Genomic DNA, 17,768 nt, shown 5'->3' with positions numbered 1-17,768 from the left:
CATTTAAGGTCAGCTATTTTTCCTGTGTGTCTTTAATCATTTGTCTTGATTTTTACCCATGTGTTATCTTGAAGATCAGATATTGAAAAGTCCATGTGAAAATTTCTTTCAAATGCTTATATTTGGACTTGAATTTAAGTAATTTAAATTGCTTCAGCAAAGCATCACAATTCCTGAAGCACAAATATTTCTAACTCTAAAAGGGCTAAGTGGTATCATTCACAAGTTTATTTAATAAATATGGGAAATAGGTACAGTATCTTGCACAATTAAATGTTGAATGAGATGAAATTTCCCATTCTATTTACTTTGTTGCTGACTCATAGTAATAACTTCTTAAAATCTATTTTTAGGTCAAAATTAAGTAGTGGTATTCTCATGTTTTCAGTGCAGGAAGGTAGCTGCTTTGCACTTAAATCTGGAAAAAGTAATTTTGTAAGACAATTTATGAGGAGGGAAATGTCAAAAGACAGCAGAGAGGTAAAGACTAATTGGAAAGAACACTAAAAGTCATCTTTTAATGTCAGCTAGAGAACGGGCAGAGTAAAAGGTGGGGAATTTGCATCTTTTGTATGCACAGTGATTTGTGTTAGGCACAAAGCCAGATTCATTTAACCCCACTGGAGGTATCAATTAATAAAAATACATGCTGGTAATAAATGACTGGCAAAAATACTGGTTAATTTACTTAAGGGGGGGAGGTTTTAATATTTTTTTTATGGCAGGCGCTTCAGAAGCTTCAGACCAGTGTTCTACCAATATTTTAGCTAAAAATTTCTCCCTATGCTAAAAGTGAAAAAATCTTAACAATTAAGAGTTCTCCCTCTTTCACAGACAGTTGCCAATAATGCAGAAAATAGACTCCTTAATCACCGCTCCAAGAAGAGCAGTGATTTTATTTTCAACAGCTAATGAGAGAAGTTCTTGGTTTTTTTCAGTTTATTTTTGAATTATTTTTCCAATCACTGGTAAAAGAATTACTGACACAATGAGAACTGGAATTTTGAAGATGGAATGACATTGTTGCCTTTTGTCTTTCCTGCCTTTTTCCTTTCTCTGTGCCCATTATAGAGAAATTTCAAGATTGATTAAGCCCTATGTGAAGTAAATCTTCTGGGCTCCAGAGACCCTGAAATCTTATCTGAAGACTGAGATTTCAGACTCAAATAGCTGCTACTGAAGACTTTACTGATGAACAAGACTGAATAGGAGTTTGTCTTCTTTTGATTAGAGCAGTCTTGCTATAATTTATGTCAGTCTCTACAGTAACTTCTATGGTGCTATCGACAAATGCTCCCTGGCCACCAGCACATCTGTTCTTTGTTTTTACTCCTGATCGAAGCCTTCACCTGCACCAGCAAACAGCTTGATATTGGGATAGCTATAAGGATGAGTCAAGTCTAAAGCTAACTCTATGATGTTGAAAACAAGAAAAAGAGGGCAGTGCCTGTGTTCCTTATAGAACATTATCCTTCAATAATTATTAATTATTGCTGTTATTATTGTCTTTAATATTAGTCACACTGTCTGCAATGCATCACAGTCATCAATACATCATCATAACAAACCTGTGAAATAAGTGCTGCCAACCCACTAATGACTACTTTGTGTTGGGAAATACCTTGTGCTGAAATGCTCAAAAACCAAATCTACAAAAAAATCTGGGAAATTCTACCCATCAGTGACTGAGGTGGGAGGAAAAAGGTTATTTCACATTGTGTAACTTCGGGTTAAAATCAACTTCTGGAGACCTATATGAATGACTGAAGAACTTGGCTTCCCAGTTCAGACATATGAGTTGAAACTCTAAGCTTGTAATCCCCTTCAAGAAATGAAAGCTTTCGAAAGTAGTCCCCTAAAGCAGAAAATGCCAGAAATGAGATTGGCCCTGTGACTCATTAATACTGTGCCCTTTATTTTGTATTTTTATGATAATATCTGCCTATTTTTCTCTGTCTTGTTAATTTTTCTTGTAGGAAGGGTATTGTGTCTCTCTTTAGCAGCGAAACTTTGTGCACAGAAAGGCTGTTGCATAGAAATCATAGAATTATGGAGCAGGACAAGAGGTGCAGAGTGATTAAAGTGAAAAGCCTCCATCTCTTGTGTTTAGATTCCACACTTGAGGTGCTGGGACTTGTTTCTTTCTGAATATTTGTTACTTAAAAGTGTTCAGTGTGCCTAGACAGAGTGACTGCTTCTGAGAGGTTTGTGACTGCCCATATTATATAGAAATTCCGAGAAAGGGAAGAGTGGAATCCAGTTTTCACCAGTATGAGTGAAATATTCAGATCACTGTTTCTCAACAATTCAGATCACTGTTTCTCACGCAAGTCTGTATTTCATTTAGTGTCCCATCCATGTCTCCTGCAACAATTTGAAATACTCAGTCCAGATCCATGTCTAAAGACAGATTTGTTTCATGCATAGAGTAAAGCTGGGGCCTCATAAGATTTCAAAGCTTTAATTTTTTTCATGATTTTCTGTGCACAGCATATAGGGAAATTAAAATTGCTGGAGGAACATAACTAGTTACTGTATAGCACACAGTGTGTCAGAGAAATTGAGATCACACACCTTTAAGAAACAAGATTGGTTTACTTGTGCCCATTGGTAGTGAATTCCAGCAAATTTCCTTTATACATTAAAAGGTAAAATGCCCTGGAAGAAAGCAATTCACACAGATGCATCTTAAATCTCTATTATGGTAATTTTCTCTCCAGGAGCTCACAAATTAGAGGGGATGTGTTAGTTTGTGTTAAGATTTGTCTCACTAATATGATACAAGATGCACTCTAGGTGTAAATAAGTAGAATTAGGTTATACAGTTTATCAAAATACTTGTTTTCTCACTGTAGGTGAGTACTCAGGATCTACCTTTCATATGTCATCATCAGCTGAAAAAGAAGATGTCAAGGATGCCCTTGAAAACTATGGGGTGTGGGTATGTAACACCAAATATTTTGAATTAGAGTCTGAATCAGTAAATTGTATTATACGCTAATGTAAAGAAAACTTACCAATCAATGAATAATTCTGAAGGGAAAGTCCTGTAGAAATTACAGCCCAAAGTAAAGTGGGATGCAGTCTTCTTATGGTGGGGAAAAATCCTTATAATTATGTTAGATACTTGCTGTTACACTAATTTGTTTCCAGCTGGTTTGCTTAAATTTTGTTCAGTGTTTTTCCTTTTGCATGGTGCTGAGAAACAGTGCAGAGAAATTCATTTTTTTCCCTATGCAAAAGGCACATTCAAGTAAACAGGGAGATTTGTATATAATATGCTGATCTGTTTGATTAAACATGCCAGGTAAAAGAAGGATGAAATAAAAAAATTTAAATATTGTGACCTTCTTGATGCTTTCTCTGCCTCTGCAAAATACGTAGTTGTTTGGCCATGTTAGTAAGTGTTTGAGAAAGGTTTTGTTTTTTTTTTTCCAGAGGGCATTCTAGAGAGAAATAAGGCACCTTGGAATTTAAAATTTCTGCATCTTTGCTGAAGAAATAGGCCTACCTTAGCCAATTCTCTGTGTGGTGAACAGTAAAAAGCTTGTCACAGTGTATTAGCTTAGCTAGCTAATACACTGCCAGACAGTAGAAAACAATGGAGAATGGAGGATGAGAAAATGTTGGCAGTTACAAAGAAAAATGGTATTAAAGCAATAAAACATGAAAAAATAAATTGCTTTCTAACAAAGGCCACCAGTTACAGAAAGCAGGCAGGCTTGAAGATAAAAGTAACCCTAATGTCCAGTCAAGTCTAATCTAGAAAAACTGTTGTCTCTAAAGTAAGTCCTTCTGTTTTTAAGAAAAAGATGATTCAGTGACCGTTAATTTAGTATCCCTTGCTTGGTATTATAAAAATTATTTCAAAAATATCTTGATTCTATTATTTCTGTTATGTGATAGGATGAGTTTGCAACAGAAATTACTTAGATTAACTGTAACTTCTTTTTTTCTTGGTAATCTTTTTGTCTGTACCTGTTTATTAAGGATAAGTATATTTTAGAAACTACCAACTTGATAGAAAAAAGAGCACATGAAAATCAAATTGACAAAGCAGAAATTTCACATCAGGAAGCCCTAGCAGAAAATGAGGAATCGTACAGTGCTGATAAGGAGTTAAGTCTGAAACCTTGGGAAGAAAGATATGAAAAACTGTGGATTGAAAAGGAGAAAAGGGAATTGAAAACAAATTTTAAAAACATTACAGCAGAGCTGAAGCAGTTGTTTGGTGAAAATAAAACTGGGAAAACTGCTTCCCATGTGAAAGAAATACCAGAAGATGGCTTTGGTGAAAAACTGAAGAGTTCTCGCATTATTTCCTCTCCTGTGACAGAATCAAGTAGTAAGTTAGAAAGCAAAGGTGAATTTGGAGATATTAAACTTATGCTAGATGGAAAAGTACCCCAAATGAAAATTGTAATTCCGAGTCTTGGTATCCTTCCTGATGAAAATAGCTTAAAGGCAAATGTGGAAGATACCCGGAATAGAGATGAAGAAGATGGCACTAACAATATGGATAACAGAAAGATGTCTCTGGCAAAAGGAGAGAAAAAGAGAATGCCTGCTATGGAAACAGAAGAGAATGATAATGCAATTAGTGAAAATGCAGAGGAAGGTTCTGCTTACTCCCTGAGTCATAGCTTAAAATCAAGTATTTTGGGTGAGATTTCTAATACTCTTCCTAAAATAAGAGCTGTTTCTACAAGTGATGAAAATGCAGTTTTTGTAACAGAAAGGAAACTTGAAAAATACTCTGGATTTAATGAGGATGTTCCCAGGGACTGCCTTATCAACAATAACAATATGGGAGAAACAGAAATTGAAAGTCTTTTTGCAAATGCTCAGCAATCTTGTGGCATGCTGGAAAGGAATCTTGATGAAGAACTAAAACAAGATATGGAAAGATTTAAGAGTAAGGTAGGAATGCTGCAGATAGTATTCCTGGCTTTGGAGAAACAGAAGGTACAGCTGCAAAAAGAGGTAGTTCACCTGCTACTCCTTATTTTTTAGGCTTTCTCTGTATCAATGGTCCTGTTCACTTTAGCTATTCATCATTAAGTGAAGATGCTTTGTGCCAATTGGTTGTGGGTTTAATGGCAATACGATGGTTATGAATAAAGAGCAGCAGAGAGTTGCCCTTTTCACCCTTTAACCCCTTTTTGGAAAACACAGAATGCGTTATTTTTCCAGTTTAACAGTAGGTGGCACTCAATTCCAGTGTAAGTAGTTATCATTTAATTGACATAAAAAGAACTGCACACAATTAAATCGGTTCTGATTCTGAGACAGAGAATGAAAATAGCTTCTGAACAGGGTCTTGACCAATCTTTTCATTTGCTATGATTTCTGCATGATGTGTCTTCATTGCCCTTCAGTAAAATTCTCGTTTGCTGTGAAACTATTTCTGCTTGTGGGTTTGGAATCTTCTCCCCTGCCACACTACCCATTCCCTATGGAGGAAGCAGTAACTGAGCACACTTCCACTTGATTTTTTTTTTTCTGTTTTTACAACTAACATTGTGCAGTCCTTCTAACTCTTTAATCCATCAGTAATGCTTTCACTTCTTTGTTGTTCATGTTTTAAGATACACGATTGTTTTCTTTCTAAGGACTATACTTCTGTTCTATCATAGAATCATGGGTGAATTCAAAGTACTTTCAATGGCAATACATTTTGTAATGTAATTTTGTGAAAATACTTCTCTGTATTATTTCTTTTTTCATTTTATGCTTTTTCAGAGGTAAACACTGAATTATTCAATCTTGGATATTGTGTTTCTCTTTTCTGGAAATACTGAGAAATACATGAAACTTGCCTTTCTTTTTGTAGGTTGAGAAGGAAAAAAGCAAGCAAAGATGTTTGAAAATGCAGAAGGTGGCAAAACAGGAAGATGTTGCTGAATTAAGTACCCCGCCAGGCAACATTACTAATAAGGAAATGAAAGAAAAGCTTACTCTAAGAAAGAATGACTGTCTGAAAATGGAGAATGAAAACAGTACAGAAGAAAAGGACAAAAAGAATTTTTCACCTGAGGAGAGGTCAAAATTGATTAAAATGCCACTGAAAGGGTAAACTGAAATACGATCCCTAATGCTTATTTGTAGCGTTACTCAAGTAGTATCTGTTAGGTTTTCTAATACTGTACTAGTTGAAGTAGTGTCCTTAGTACTGAAAGCCATACTGAGTAGGCCACTGCATCACAAACATTCAAGAAAAATAGTTTAAAAAAAACTTTGAAACCTAAGCACATAATGAAGGTTCAAATTTATTGCCTGCTTTAAAAAAAATATAAAATAAAAAAAAAGAGAAACCATATTCCTGTGAACTTCCTTATAATGTTGAGGTAAAATGAGTCTTCAAAATGAGAGTCAAACACTGAAAAAAACAGTTATTTTTGTAGGAAACAACTATCCAGAAAAGCCAAGTAGGAACTTGCAGTTTATTTTGCTGTCTCTCTTTTCCAGGTGATTTTAAGTGATCTGCATGCAGGTAGTGTTTTCAATAATTTCGGGTGCTCTTTTTCAGGAAAAGGGAAAAGATGATATTACCAAACCAATCTCAAAAATTTGAAGGAAGCACAGATATTTTTAGGTAATACTAAGCAGGAGTGTTTTCCTGTCTGTGCTTCAAAAGAATCTCTGCTCTTGATACTTCTTTTAATAGGGATATAAGATATATTTCAGCTTTCCTGAATCTAGTTCAGGTTGTACATTTCTGCCTCATTCCTTTGGGAAGGTTTTTTAAATACCTTTAAATACTTACAATCTTTAGGGTTAAGTCTGTGTTTTATTGGAGATATTTTTTTGTCTCAGTTGTTTCTGGACATCATCTTAAGTATGGCTGTTTCACAGAAATATTTTGTGTAAAATTACTCAACTGGTGTTTTTTTTTTTCTTTCTGTTTAATGCAGTGAATTTGCCCTGAATCCCAAAGTTGCAAAGAAGAATAAAAGACAGACTTTGAAGCAGACAGCTAATCAGCAGATGAGCTCTTCCAGTGGGAATCATTTTCAAACACTGGATGATAGCACTTTCAGTGAAACATCTCAAGATGAAGAAAGGTACTGAATATAAGAAGTGTTATAAATAAAACTTACTTAATGATAAAAATTGACCTAAAGCTGAAGGAAGTTTTTTGTGAACATGATATGTACAATGGTTCTTGTTCTTTTATGTGACAACATGACCTGAAGCCTTTTGTGTTCCAAAACACTTATCTTTTGCTCAGAGTGCTTAGAACATCCTAGCCAAGTTAATTGTAAGGTCAGTGGGCACAAATGTGAATAATTACCTGAGTGTGTGCGCACATAAACATAGAAATATTTTATAGTTTTAAAAAGGGAGAGGAGAGACTTATAAAAAAGTGAAATTGCTGTTTCATTGCAGGCATCTTAGGGTTTATTTTTTGTTTTGTTGTTTTTTCTTCAGTTGTATGTCCTCCTGACTTCTTACCTACCTCAAACTTACTTGTATAGGAGGCAAAATGAGAGACAGAAGTTGCTGACAGGGTACAAGCACATTCAGCAATAGCTAAAACAGTGGTGTGTTGTCGACACTGTTTTGGTCAGGTATCTAACACACAGCATTGTGTGGGCTGCTATGAAGAAAATTAACCCCATCCCGAGTACACTAGAGAATCCAAAATTATGGTCATTTGACCTGTAAGAAAAAAGAGTCTCAATACTGAGGAGAGCTAAACCTCTGGTATTAAACAGGAAATGCACATAACTGTGTCTGTCTGCATATCTGTAGCTGTACAATTCCTTTCACTTTGAGTGAAGTGCAGAGAACAGTTTTTTCAAGTATTTGCTTAATATCTTGTGGAAAAAAATAGTCTTCCAATAGCAACAATGATAGACAGATTTTTTTTCCAGTATTCAACTACATCTAACAAAATTTTTATATTAAATTTTACTTTAATTCCCTTCTGAAATTAGGTTTTTAGAGCAACTTTGATATTGTTCATAATGCAAGATAAACCTGCCAGAACTGAAATACATTTCTATTTTCCAGACCTGCAGCAAAAACAGGAAGTGAAAAGAACAAGGTACTGTAAATTAGTTTCTTAATAAATAGTTTTACCAGCTTTTAATCACTTAGATGGGATCAACCAGATGCACAAATTGCTGATATTATCATATTTGAGCTAAGTTTATGAACTGTGAATGAGAGAATGAGTCATGCATGCACTTGTAAGGATCTGCAATACCATATAGCTGTATACAGAAAATACTGTTTGTAGGTCGGCATGGATGTAACTGATGACCTTGATTTAACTCACTCATCTGACACAGCTTCAGAGGATGTCGCATTACCAACATCCACGTACAAAGAGGCTGTGCTGCTGTTAGAGCAGCTTGGCGTGGATCATACAGGTATGTTGAAAGTCGCTTTTTCTTCAGATGTTACATGTTTCTCTTTTAAAACATGGTTTCTTTGCGTGCCCTCCTAGATATTTTAATTTCATATTTCTGTCTAATATTTCTTTATGGGTAGAGAACTGTCTCAAAGGATTTGAAATTATGTCACCTTAACCTGAGATGTCTGCCTGCATTGCCAGTACACTTGCTTTACTTTATCTTCGGTTCTCTGTCTAGTCAGAGCTGAAGAAGCAGATTCTTGCAAAGTATAGTTGAGCTTCTCCTAATACATTCATTACCTGGGAAGACAATGCCATTATTTGAAACATCCCTCTCTTCCTTCTTCTTCCCCCAGCTTTATATGCTGAGCGTGATGCCATAGGATCTGGGGTATCTTTTTGGTCAGTTGTGGTCAGCTGTCCTGGCTGTGTCCCCTCCCAACAACTTGTGCCCCCCCAGCCTCCTCACTGACTGGGTGGTAGGAGAAGCAGAAAAACCTTGGCTCTGTGTAAGCCCTGCTCAGCAATAAGAAAACAATCTCTGTATTATCAACACTGTGTTCAGCACGAATCCAGAACACACCCCCATCCCACTGTGAAGAAAATTAACTCTGTCCCAGCCTAAACCAGCATACCCCACAAATTGTGCAGCAAAATAATGGCTTTACTTAAGCACACACACACCCACACACACACCCCCACATATGTATATATATAAATTGTCATAAGAAGAATTAACCTTGGCTGAGGGCCAAACTTCTGTGCAGCTGCTCTCTCACTGCCTCTCCTCAATAGGACAAAATAGGATGAAAAAGCCAGAAGAGCAATACAAAGGCAGGACTGTCACTTACCAGTTACTGTCACAAAACAGACTCCACTTGGGAAAACTTAATTCGTTACAGTTTAAAATAAATTTGGACCGTGAGAAACAAAGCCAAAAAAATTAAGATTCCTTCCACCTCATTCTTCACTGACCTTCACTGTTGTTTGCGTTGTTCCCCCCTTTTCCTTTACCTGTGTGGTGGTTTTGCCCTCTCCTAAATATATTTTTCCCTGAAGTGCCACCAGCATGACTGAGAGGCTCAACTGTGCCCTGCAGTGGGTCCGTTGGAACTGTCTCTGCCTGGCACAAGGCAACCCCTGGCCTCTTCTCACAGAGGCCTCTGCAGTACCTGCAGTCTTCCCACTACCAAACCTTTACCACTTATGCCTAATTAAATAATTTACACATTAGAAAGTATTTGTGCATATGTGCAGCTTTATCTTTCTATCTCAAAATAGGTTCTGCTATTTTATTGAAAATTCAAAACATACTTCTTAAATATGAACAAATAATAGAACATGAAAAAAATCGATATACAGCTGTCTGTAAAGAAGTAAGAAAATTGGAAAGTGAGAAGGAAGAATCACAGTTAATAGCAGAAGAGACTCAAGATTTAAAATCTATATTGGCTCATCAAGAAGTGGAATGGAAAAGTGATATCCAAAGCCTTAAGTATGTATCCTTGTGTCCTGAAAACATGTTATCTCATCGGTGTTAATGTGCCAGAAGGTGCTGATGATGCATGTGGTAGGATAAGAAGTTTATAGTCTTTTGAGTTTGGGTTTCTTTTAATCTCTTGGGCAAGTTATGCTATAACTGACATAATGTCAGGGGGAAAAAAAGCCTGAATATTAGCTCCATCTAAAATCTTCTGCAAGTTGTTTTCAGGGGTTTTTTTAACAACAAGAGAAGAGAACAAGAGAGTTTGTATGGGAAAATGAAATTTATAAGAGAGAGGATTTATATAAATTTTGTATGTTAGTGTCTTTGCAGCTTCTGTTGGTGTATAATATTAGGAATTCAGGTAAGTCCACAGAGTGCAATAGGAGATTGAAGTAAGTGATTATCCACCCTTATTCAGCACTTGCTGAACTGCATCTAGAGCCCTGGGTCCAATTTTTGGCCTTCTAGTACAAGAGGGATCTTAATTGATATATGTGCATTCAGCAGAGAGCTACCAAGCTTGTCAGGGAGCAGGAACAGCAGCCCTGTGAGGAGAGGCTGACAGAACTGAGCTTTGAGGCGTTGCGCTTTCTGGTATATGGAAGACAAAGCCAGTCCTAGGTTTGCCTGGATTTGACTCCAGCAGTTTGACAGGGTTTAAGCCCAGATGGCAACCAAGCCCCACTCAGCCACTCACTTCCCCACCAGTGGGATCAGGAAGAGAATCAGAAGGGTATAAGTGAGGAAACTCATGGGTTGAGATACAGACAATTTAATAGGGAAAGCAAAAGCCATGCACACAAGCAAAGCAAAACAAGGAATCCTTGCATTGCTTCCTATGGGCAGGCAGGTGTTCAGCAATCCCCAGGAAAGCAGAGATCCATCACACATAGTGACTTGGGAAGACAAACACCATCACTCTGAAATATACCCCTGCTTCTTCCTTCTTCTGCCTGCTGTATATGCTGATGCCATACAGTATGGGATATCCCAGCCAAAGCCAGCACATTCTCAAATATGTATCAATTACAAATAACTAATATTTTTGTTCTAAATAAATTATCAAAGCGATGTTAACTTTACAATTATAAAAGCTGTATTTTTTCTTTTGTGAAATTACCCTAAAATATGTAAAGCTTTTTCCTTGCAATATAAACCATTGAAATACAAATGTTACTGTCAATCTTCTGAATAATTTATTAATGGCTGCTGATACTTGTTTTGCAGAATTTTTAAAGCAGATTTTCAATTGCCAGCTCTTTCTTTATGCTATTTTTTTCCTTGTTGACTGTTGCAAGGGATATGAGAAAAACATACTAAAATTAATTGTGAAACACAAAACTGCTTTTTTGTTTGGATACTGTGGACGCACCGTGGACCATTTCTTCCCATGTTGGTGTTTGTTGCTGATTGTTTCAATTAATAAAGAAGTTGATATTCCCCAAGGCTTTCAGTATGAATTACCTTCAAAATTAAATTGCTGATGTTTCTCCCAGATGTAGATCCATCAAGGTTCAAAACTACTTTTAATCTCATTAAATTTAAACCCTGTGCATTTCTAAATATATTTTTGAACACTGACCTCATTCTGGAGTAAACAGAAACTGCTTGCTCTTTCTGTGGTCAGCAGTTGTTTTAGACTTAGAAAAGGCTTGTTATAAAATTGTTGGGTCTGTCAGAGAGATAAGTAATGTGCTGCTTCATCAGCATGACTTGCAATCACTGAATCTATAACGTGCAGGCAATGCTCAGCATATTAAGAAAAGGTATATTAATCATATTAATCAAAATTTTATGATGCTTCGATCTGAAAAGACAATAAACTCCTTTTGAATGAAGTGTCTCTAATGTGAAGATGACTTCTTTAAAAATTACAGAAATTTGCGTACCATTGTATATTTACCTATGTAAACTTACTTACAAAGGATAAAACACTCCGTGGTTTATTTCCATATCTTATCAAACTGATACCATGGATAATGGAATGAAGTTAGAATTCTTTAAAAAGTTAAAAATTATAGTAAAAATATAAAGTCTGACAATATTTAACATTTTTATGGTTTGTCTCTACAAATTCATCATATGGAATATCTACTTTTTATATCAATTCTTTAATTTCTCAACTACTCTGTTAAATCCCAGATTTACTTTGAAACAAGAAGAGGAAAAGAGGGTCAGAGTAGAAGCACTCTATGAGAAAACAAGAGAAAAACTCAGAAGGCAAGAAGAGCAATATTGTAAAGAGATGGAGGAGAAACGGCAACTTGAGTTACAATCAAGAAATTTAGAAATGGAGTTAATGACACTGAGAAAGCTCTTGAAACAGGTATATTAAATAATCAGTTAAATATTTGTCTTCTTATTTCCTGCTTCTTTTTTATTGGTGTTGTGTTTCAATATGCCTAAAGAAGGAGGTACTTAGTTCATGGACAAGGCATTGGGTAACTGTTGCCAAATTTTGAGAAGAGTTGGTTTCCAAGAAGTCTGTTGTTTGTTTTTTCTCATTTGTATTTCAGGTACAGCCAAACTTTGAATTATTTTTCTAAATTCCTACCAAACATTCTGTATTTCTTCTTAATTTTTCAGAAGAAAATGAAAATTTATAGATGGATTATTATAACTGTGGGGAAGCAAAAATACTTACAAAAATAAAATGGAGAATGGGAAGATATTGCTAGCTCTGATTTTTCTCAAGAAGCAAATAGTTTAACTGTATTATTGTAGGTCGAAGAAGAGCGTGATGAAACACAGAGACAGCTTTCTCAGGAAAAGAGTGCCAGAGCCCTGCAAGAAGGCATTTTGAACAACCACCTTTGGAGACAAAAGGAACTAGAAGAAGAGACAAGAAGAACTATAGGAAAAAATTCAGATGTAAGCAGACTTTTCCCCTAATTAATTAAATTTCATCATGTTCATTCTCAAGTCATAATATTATATAAATTTTTCTGCTGCTTGATTGATTATTTACAGTTTCCCAGTGTAACTTAACTTTGTAAATACGTCTTCCATTTTCCCTTATGTCTTTAAAAGTTCTGGAAAGCAGCATCAATCCTGTAGGTACTTTAATTGCATGTGCAAGTAGAAAACTACCAGAAAGCACTATTTACACCATTTTTTAACTGTCATGTTTTTCTTTTCCCAGACATTTTATCATCACTTTTTAAGATTTCTAGCAGTGAAACACATAGCTACCTACATTCAGGTTGACCAGGAAGAAAGCTGTTTGACATTCACTCTCTGTTCCCATTATTTGTTTTTTTAATTACTTACTCCTTATCAAACTTAGTTACTTTAAGTGTGCCTTTCTCTTCCACCTCCCCATACCAAAATTTTATGAAGGAAGATAAGCAATGAATTAAACTCTCTGTACTAGTTAAAATAATTGAAGTAGAAAAAGTAGTCCTGAACACTGTCTTCAAATCTGAATTTACTAAGCAGGTGGAGTTCTTGGAAGAATTACTTGTTCTTGGCTGTGCTGCCCAATTAACATAGGATGGATATGTTTATGTGGGAAAAAAGTTATGTAATAAACAAGCAATATACAAGACTCTTGCATTCCAGGGATGGTTCAGCTGTATAGCTAACTTTCAGTAATGCTAAAGAAAAAGTGTTAAAAAGCTATTGAAGAAGAAAAACACCCTCTTTAGCCTTGTTTTTACCAGATTGGTAACACAGGTAAATTAAACTTAAAGGGAGTATTTCAGAGGCATGAATACACATATCATTTTAGAAGCTTTATACCTGAAGGTGTACTTGAGGTATTTTAAATAATTTTATTTAATTGCTGATTTAAGCTAAAAAAAATCATTGTATATTTGGGATGTTTATTTATGGGTATGTTACACTTCTCATTCTGTGCATGCATTGTACATGTCCGTGGGTTCATAGAGTAGCTTATATATTTCCTGAAATTTTACTCTTATCTTTGAAGTCATGCTTCACAATTAGAAATGTTAAAATGCAGTTCAATGCTGAAGTGTTTCTGTAGATTTATTTCCCAGCTGGCTATTTATTCATGTTCCTTGTCATTCAGGAATCCGACACTGAGAGAGAAAAGGATCTGTTGTACAAAAATCAGTTACTGCAAGATGAGATTGCTGTGCTAAGACTAGAACTTGATCAAATAAGACTTAGGCACCAGGAGGAAGAAGGAAAATATTTAGAGGAAAATGAGACCTTGAAAGAAAAAAATGAAGATCTCAAAAAGGAACTTAAACTGAATGAAGAAGCCTTAACGCAAACAGTTTTTCAGTACAATGGACAGCTGAACTTACTAAAGACAGAATCTGCAATGCTAACTTCCAAACTTGAGCAAACAAAAGAAAGCAAAGACAGACTAGAGACAGAAATTGAATCATTTCGTTCCCGCCTGAACACTACTGTTCAAGAACTTGAACGTCATCAGTCATCCAAAAGTGATGTCGAGCGCACGTTTCAGAGAGAACGTGATGAATGGCTTCGCTTGCAAGACAAGCTGCATCATGACCTCTCTGATGTGCGAGAAACCAACAAGAGCTTGTCTCAGCAGCTGAGTAAAGCTGAAAGCAAAGCTAATGGTCTAGAAAATGAACTTCACCAGTTGAAACAAATGCTCAGAGAAAAAATATTGCTTTTAGAAATGACACAAAAAGAATTAAGTCAAGCCCAGTGTCAGGCAAAGGAATACGATCATGCTCGACACCTTGAGAAAGATCAAGTAAGCAAACTTACAATAAAGCAGGAATCCATGCAGGAGCGATTGGCCCAGCTCCAAAGTGAAAACCTTTTGCTCCGTCAGCAACTGGAAGATGTGCAGAACAAGGGGATCATCAAAGAAAAAGTAGTGAATGATGTACAGGATCGGTTTAATGATATTTTCAACAAACTCAGAGCTGATACTGAAAAGCAAGTTTACCTGGTGGAAGAGAGAAACAAGGAATTAAATGCCAAGTGTACCGATTTAAGAGAACAAGTCTTCAAGTATGAGACTGACAAAATAGAGAGAGAGGTAAAATCGAGGCTTCGAAGGAACAAGTTTGTCAGTTCTTGAAATTAATTTGTGTTTCTAAAGTGTACCAGGTATAAGCTATATGCGTGGGTCCAGATAATGCTGATTTGTTCCAGTTTGTTGTGTTTCTCTTGAAATTGTGGAAGGTTTTGGCAAATGGGATCTGAGCAGAAAACAGAAAAAAGGTATCCAAATCTAAGCTTTGATCAAAAAAGGTGATTTTTCTCTAGAAATTTTTCATCTTTTCCTTAATCCGTTTTTTATCCTATAGAATGGTTTTATATATTTGATGGGTTTTATAAGGATTGCACTGATGACACAAATAAGAGTGGTATAAAAGGAAGAACCATCCAATATATGAGAGTTGAGAAATGAAGATGCAGACAAGTGAAGTGATATGGAATCGATTTATATTAAGTTCAGAGGAAAAAACCTCCGTAAATTGCTGTCAAAATTGAAGGGTATTATAGTGTTCAGGTGTTAATTTATGTATGTTCTGAGGGTTCTAAGGGGTCTGGCTGGAGAATGCATTATTATATGTGTTCCTAGGAGTAGGTAGAGTGTTCTTTATTGATAGAGTGTTCTACCAATTCCAGGTAGAGCAATGACTTAAAAATTGGCTTGCCCATTTTGTTTAATCTCCCTTACTTTCTGGAAAATAGGAACTAATCCCATTCAGTATTTAGACACACTGGTATAAGGTTTGTCTCCCTTAATGAGTTGAATAGTGATTTAAAATTACATATCCTTCTTCCTAATAAATCCAGGATCTCTGAGTGAGGTTAATATCTGCATGTGTAAGATAACTACTCTGTTCTTCATTTGTCAGTTACGTTAAGGTGCGTGTCGGGAGAGAACTACAGCAATACTGTCCATCATTTTAATCGGTGAATTGCTGTGTATTCTTAGTACCAAATTAACAGGTTCCTTTTGAAGATACTATGTTTTGGTAAACCTAATATGTCAGTATGAAGGCAGTTGTTATTCTAAACTCAGTAAGACAACTGTAAGAGAATGGGATTCAACATAAAGTATATCTCAAAAGAGCTTTCAGATATATGTATTTATTTAATTATATTTTTAAAAGGGAGGAACAGAACAAAGAATGATATGAAGTCCTGCCTTTGGTCATCAGAGTAGTATCTGCAATCAAACTGTGGCTCTTGCATTACAACAGATTTCTTTGGATTGTGTTACACGATTGCAGTGTATGCTTGTGCCTGGTTTCAAGAAGAATAGTACTTGAACTTTTAATATGTGTTAGGAAACATGAACAGCTGATGAGAGTTTGGAGGAGCTCAGCTGAAAAAGATGTAGCAGTGATCATCTGTGCACATGCCTGCTGGTGGCAGGCAACATTTCATACCTTTGAGTTCAATCCAAAGACAGGTTCAATTGAGTAATCAACTAAGTCATAATATTTTTCACGTTCTTACCACTTTATTCATACTCATTTAACTGTTTCATTAGGGCGTGATCAGACAGCTGCAGCAGGAGCTTGCTGATGCTCTTAAAAAGCAATCTATGTCAGAAGCTTCACTTGAAGTTACTACACGCTATCGCAGTGACCTGGAGGAAGACAAGCTACGCTTGCAGAAGGAATTGGAAAAGATTAAAACCAAGGTACACAATGTCTGTAATTATATTAATAAATCTGAGGGTGGCTATTGAAAGTAGGAGTGGATGTTTTCCTAAAAATCTAGGAAAAAAATCAACAGGATAGATTTCATGATATGTGATTCAATTGCACTGTTCTATAAACTTGGTGTCCATATCTTTGACATGAGGACATTATGTCCTTACTTGAACGGAAATTTGTATTTGCTAAGGTGCTTTGCACAATAAATTGATGTGTTTATAGCTTATAGTCACTATAGGAGAAGAATGAACTTTTTCATTCATATTCTCACAGAGGAGCAATCAAGAGGGTACAAAGAGCATCCTAAGTCACTGAAAGGGTCAGAGGCACAGTGTCAGTGCTTAGAACCGTGCTGTAGGAAAGCAGTGGAGGGGTGGGAGAGGCTGCTGTAAAAGAGGACAAAGGAATAGAGCTTGTGTTCATTGGGTAGTAGAAGTGAAGCTTTGAAGGTACTTGAATTGATTCCAGTTCTTTGGGCAGAGGGTATGCACACATACATGCAGCACCTGAGTTCTTCAGCAGCAGCTGGCTCCTCTATGTAAAAGCTCACCTGACAACTGTGGATTCTTACCGTGATTTTACAGCTGCGGGAGGAGGAAGAAAAGCATCTTCAGTCTGAGCACTGCGTTCGTGACTTGAAGACTGCCTTGGATGATAAAGAAAGAGAAGCAATAACTTCTTCCCAGAAACTGCAGGACCTCCTGTTGGCATCTTCCGAGACTAATACCACTCTAAAACAACTGGAAGAACACGTGCAACAGTAAGAGAGTAACCCAGTGAAGCGAGGTGTCTGTCACTTTGGGGGATTGGGTGGAAACAACAGGATAGATAGCCTTGTTGCATCATTGTTGCTCTGGTGGATTTTCATAGTAAGACCTGTATTTGTTTTTAAGCCTTGAAATTGAAAACACCAGATTGGAAGCCACTGTCCAGCAACAAAGCAATAGGATTGAAGTCCTTCAGAGAGACCTGCAAGCCTCTGCCTCAGTAAGCTGGTCATAAATTTCCCTTTTTGTGACTTCTGAGCCTAGTTACCTATTTCTGTGGGGAAACTTTAAGATGAGGTTTTGGTGGAGAGCCTAGGGGAACTCATATGCTGCATTCTCCCGAACAGAGGTTGCTTGGAAAGCAGCCTGTGCCACTCCCCAGCTTCCTGGTTTTGTGTTCTCACATGAGACTATAGCAAGTCAAACTTAACACTCCAAAAGATAAGGATTTGCAAGTAATACACTGGTGTAACTATTGTCCACTTTATACGTATCATACGTCAGATGCTGCTTCAGTTACTTGTTGC

At 36.4% G+C, this 17,768-nt stretch overlaps 1 protein-coding gene across 13 annotated transcripts in view; it reads left to right on the top strand.

The window, feature by feature from the left end:
• Positions 1-17,768, top strand: part of ANKRD26 (ankyrin repeat domain containing 26) — a 52,535-nt gene that overhangs the window by 21,679 nt on the left and 13,088 nt on the right. For 10 of the 13 annotated variants that reach the window (XM_064656060.1, XM_064656059.1, XM_064656056.1 and 7 more), the window contains 13 exons: positions 2,856-2,941; positions 3,991-4,983; positions 5,834-6,072; positions 6,915-7,064; positions 8,017-8,050; positions 8,246-8,378; positions 9,644-9,857; positions 11,991-12,174; positions 12,573-12,719; positions 13,882-14,835; positions 16,306-16,458; positions 17,059-17,234; positions 17,368-17,461. In XM_064656060.1, the coding sequence (XP_064512130.1) occupies positions 2,856-2,941; positions 3,991-4,983; positions 5,834-6,072; positions 6,915-7,064; positions 8,017-8,050; positions 8,246-8,378; positions 9,644-9,857; positions 11,991-12,174; positions 12,573-12,719; positions 13,882-14,835; positions 16,306-16,458; positions 17,059-17,234; positions 17,368-17,461 (3,557 nt within the window). The remainder of the gene's footprint in view (positions 1-2,855; positions 2,942-3,990; positions 4,984-5,833; positions 6,073-6,914; positions 7,065-8,016; positions 8,051-8,245; positions 8,379-9,643; positions 9,858-11,990; positions 12,175-12,572; positions 12,720-13,881; positions 14,836-16,305; positions 16,459-17,058; positions 17,235-17,367; positions 17,462-17,768) is intronic. The other 3 variants (XM_064656067.1, XM_064656066.1, XM_064656061.1) reach the window with 2 other exon arrangements.

The sequence above is a fragment of the Pseudopipra pipra genome, chromosome 5 (assembly GCF_036250125.1).
Source record: "Pseudopipra pipra isolate bDixPip1 chromosome 5, bDixPip1.hap1, whole genome shotgun sequence".
In the NCBI taxonomy this organism is placed as follows: Eukaryota; Metazoa; Chordata; class Aves; order Passeriformes; family Pipridae; genus Pseudopipra; species Pseudopipra pipra.
The sequence above is the reverse complement of the archived record's forward strand: the minus strand, read 5'-3'. Positions and strand labels throughout refer to the sequence as shown.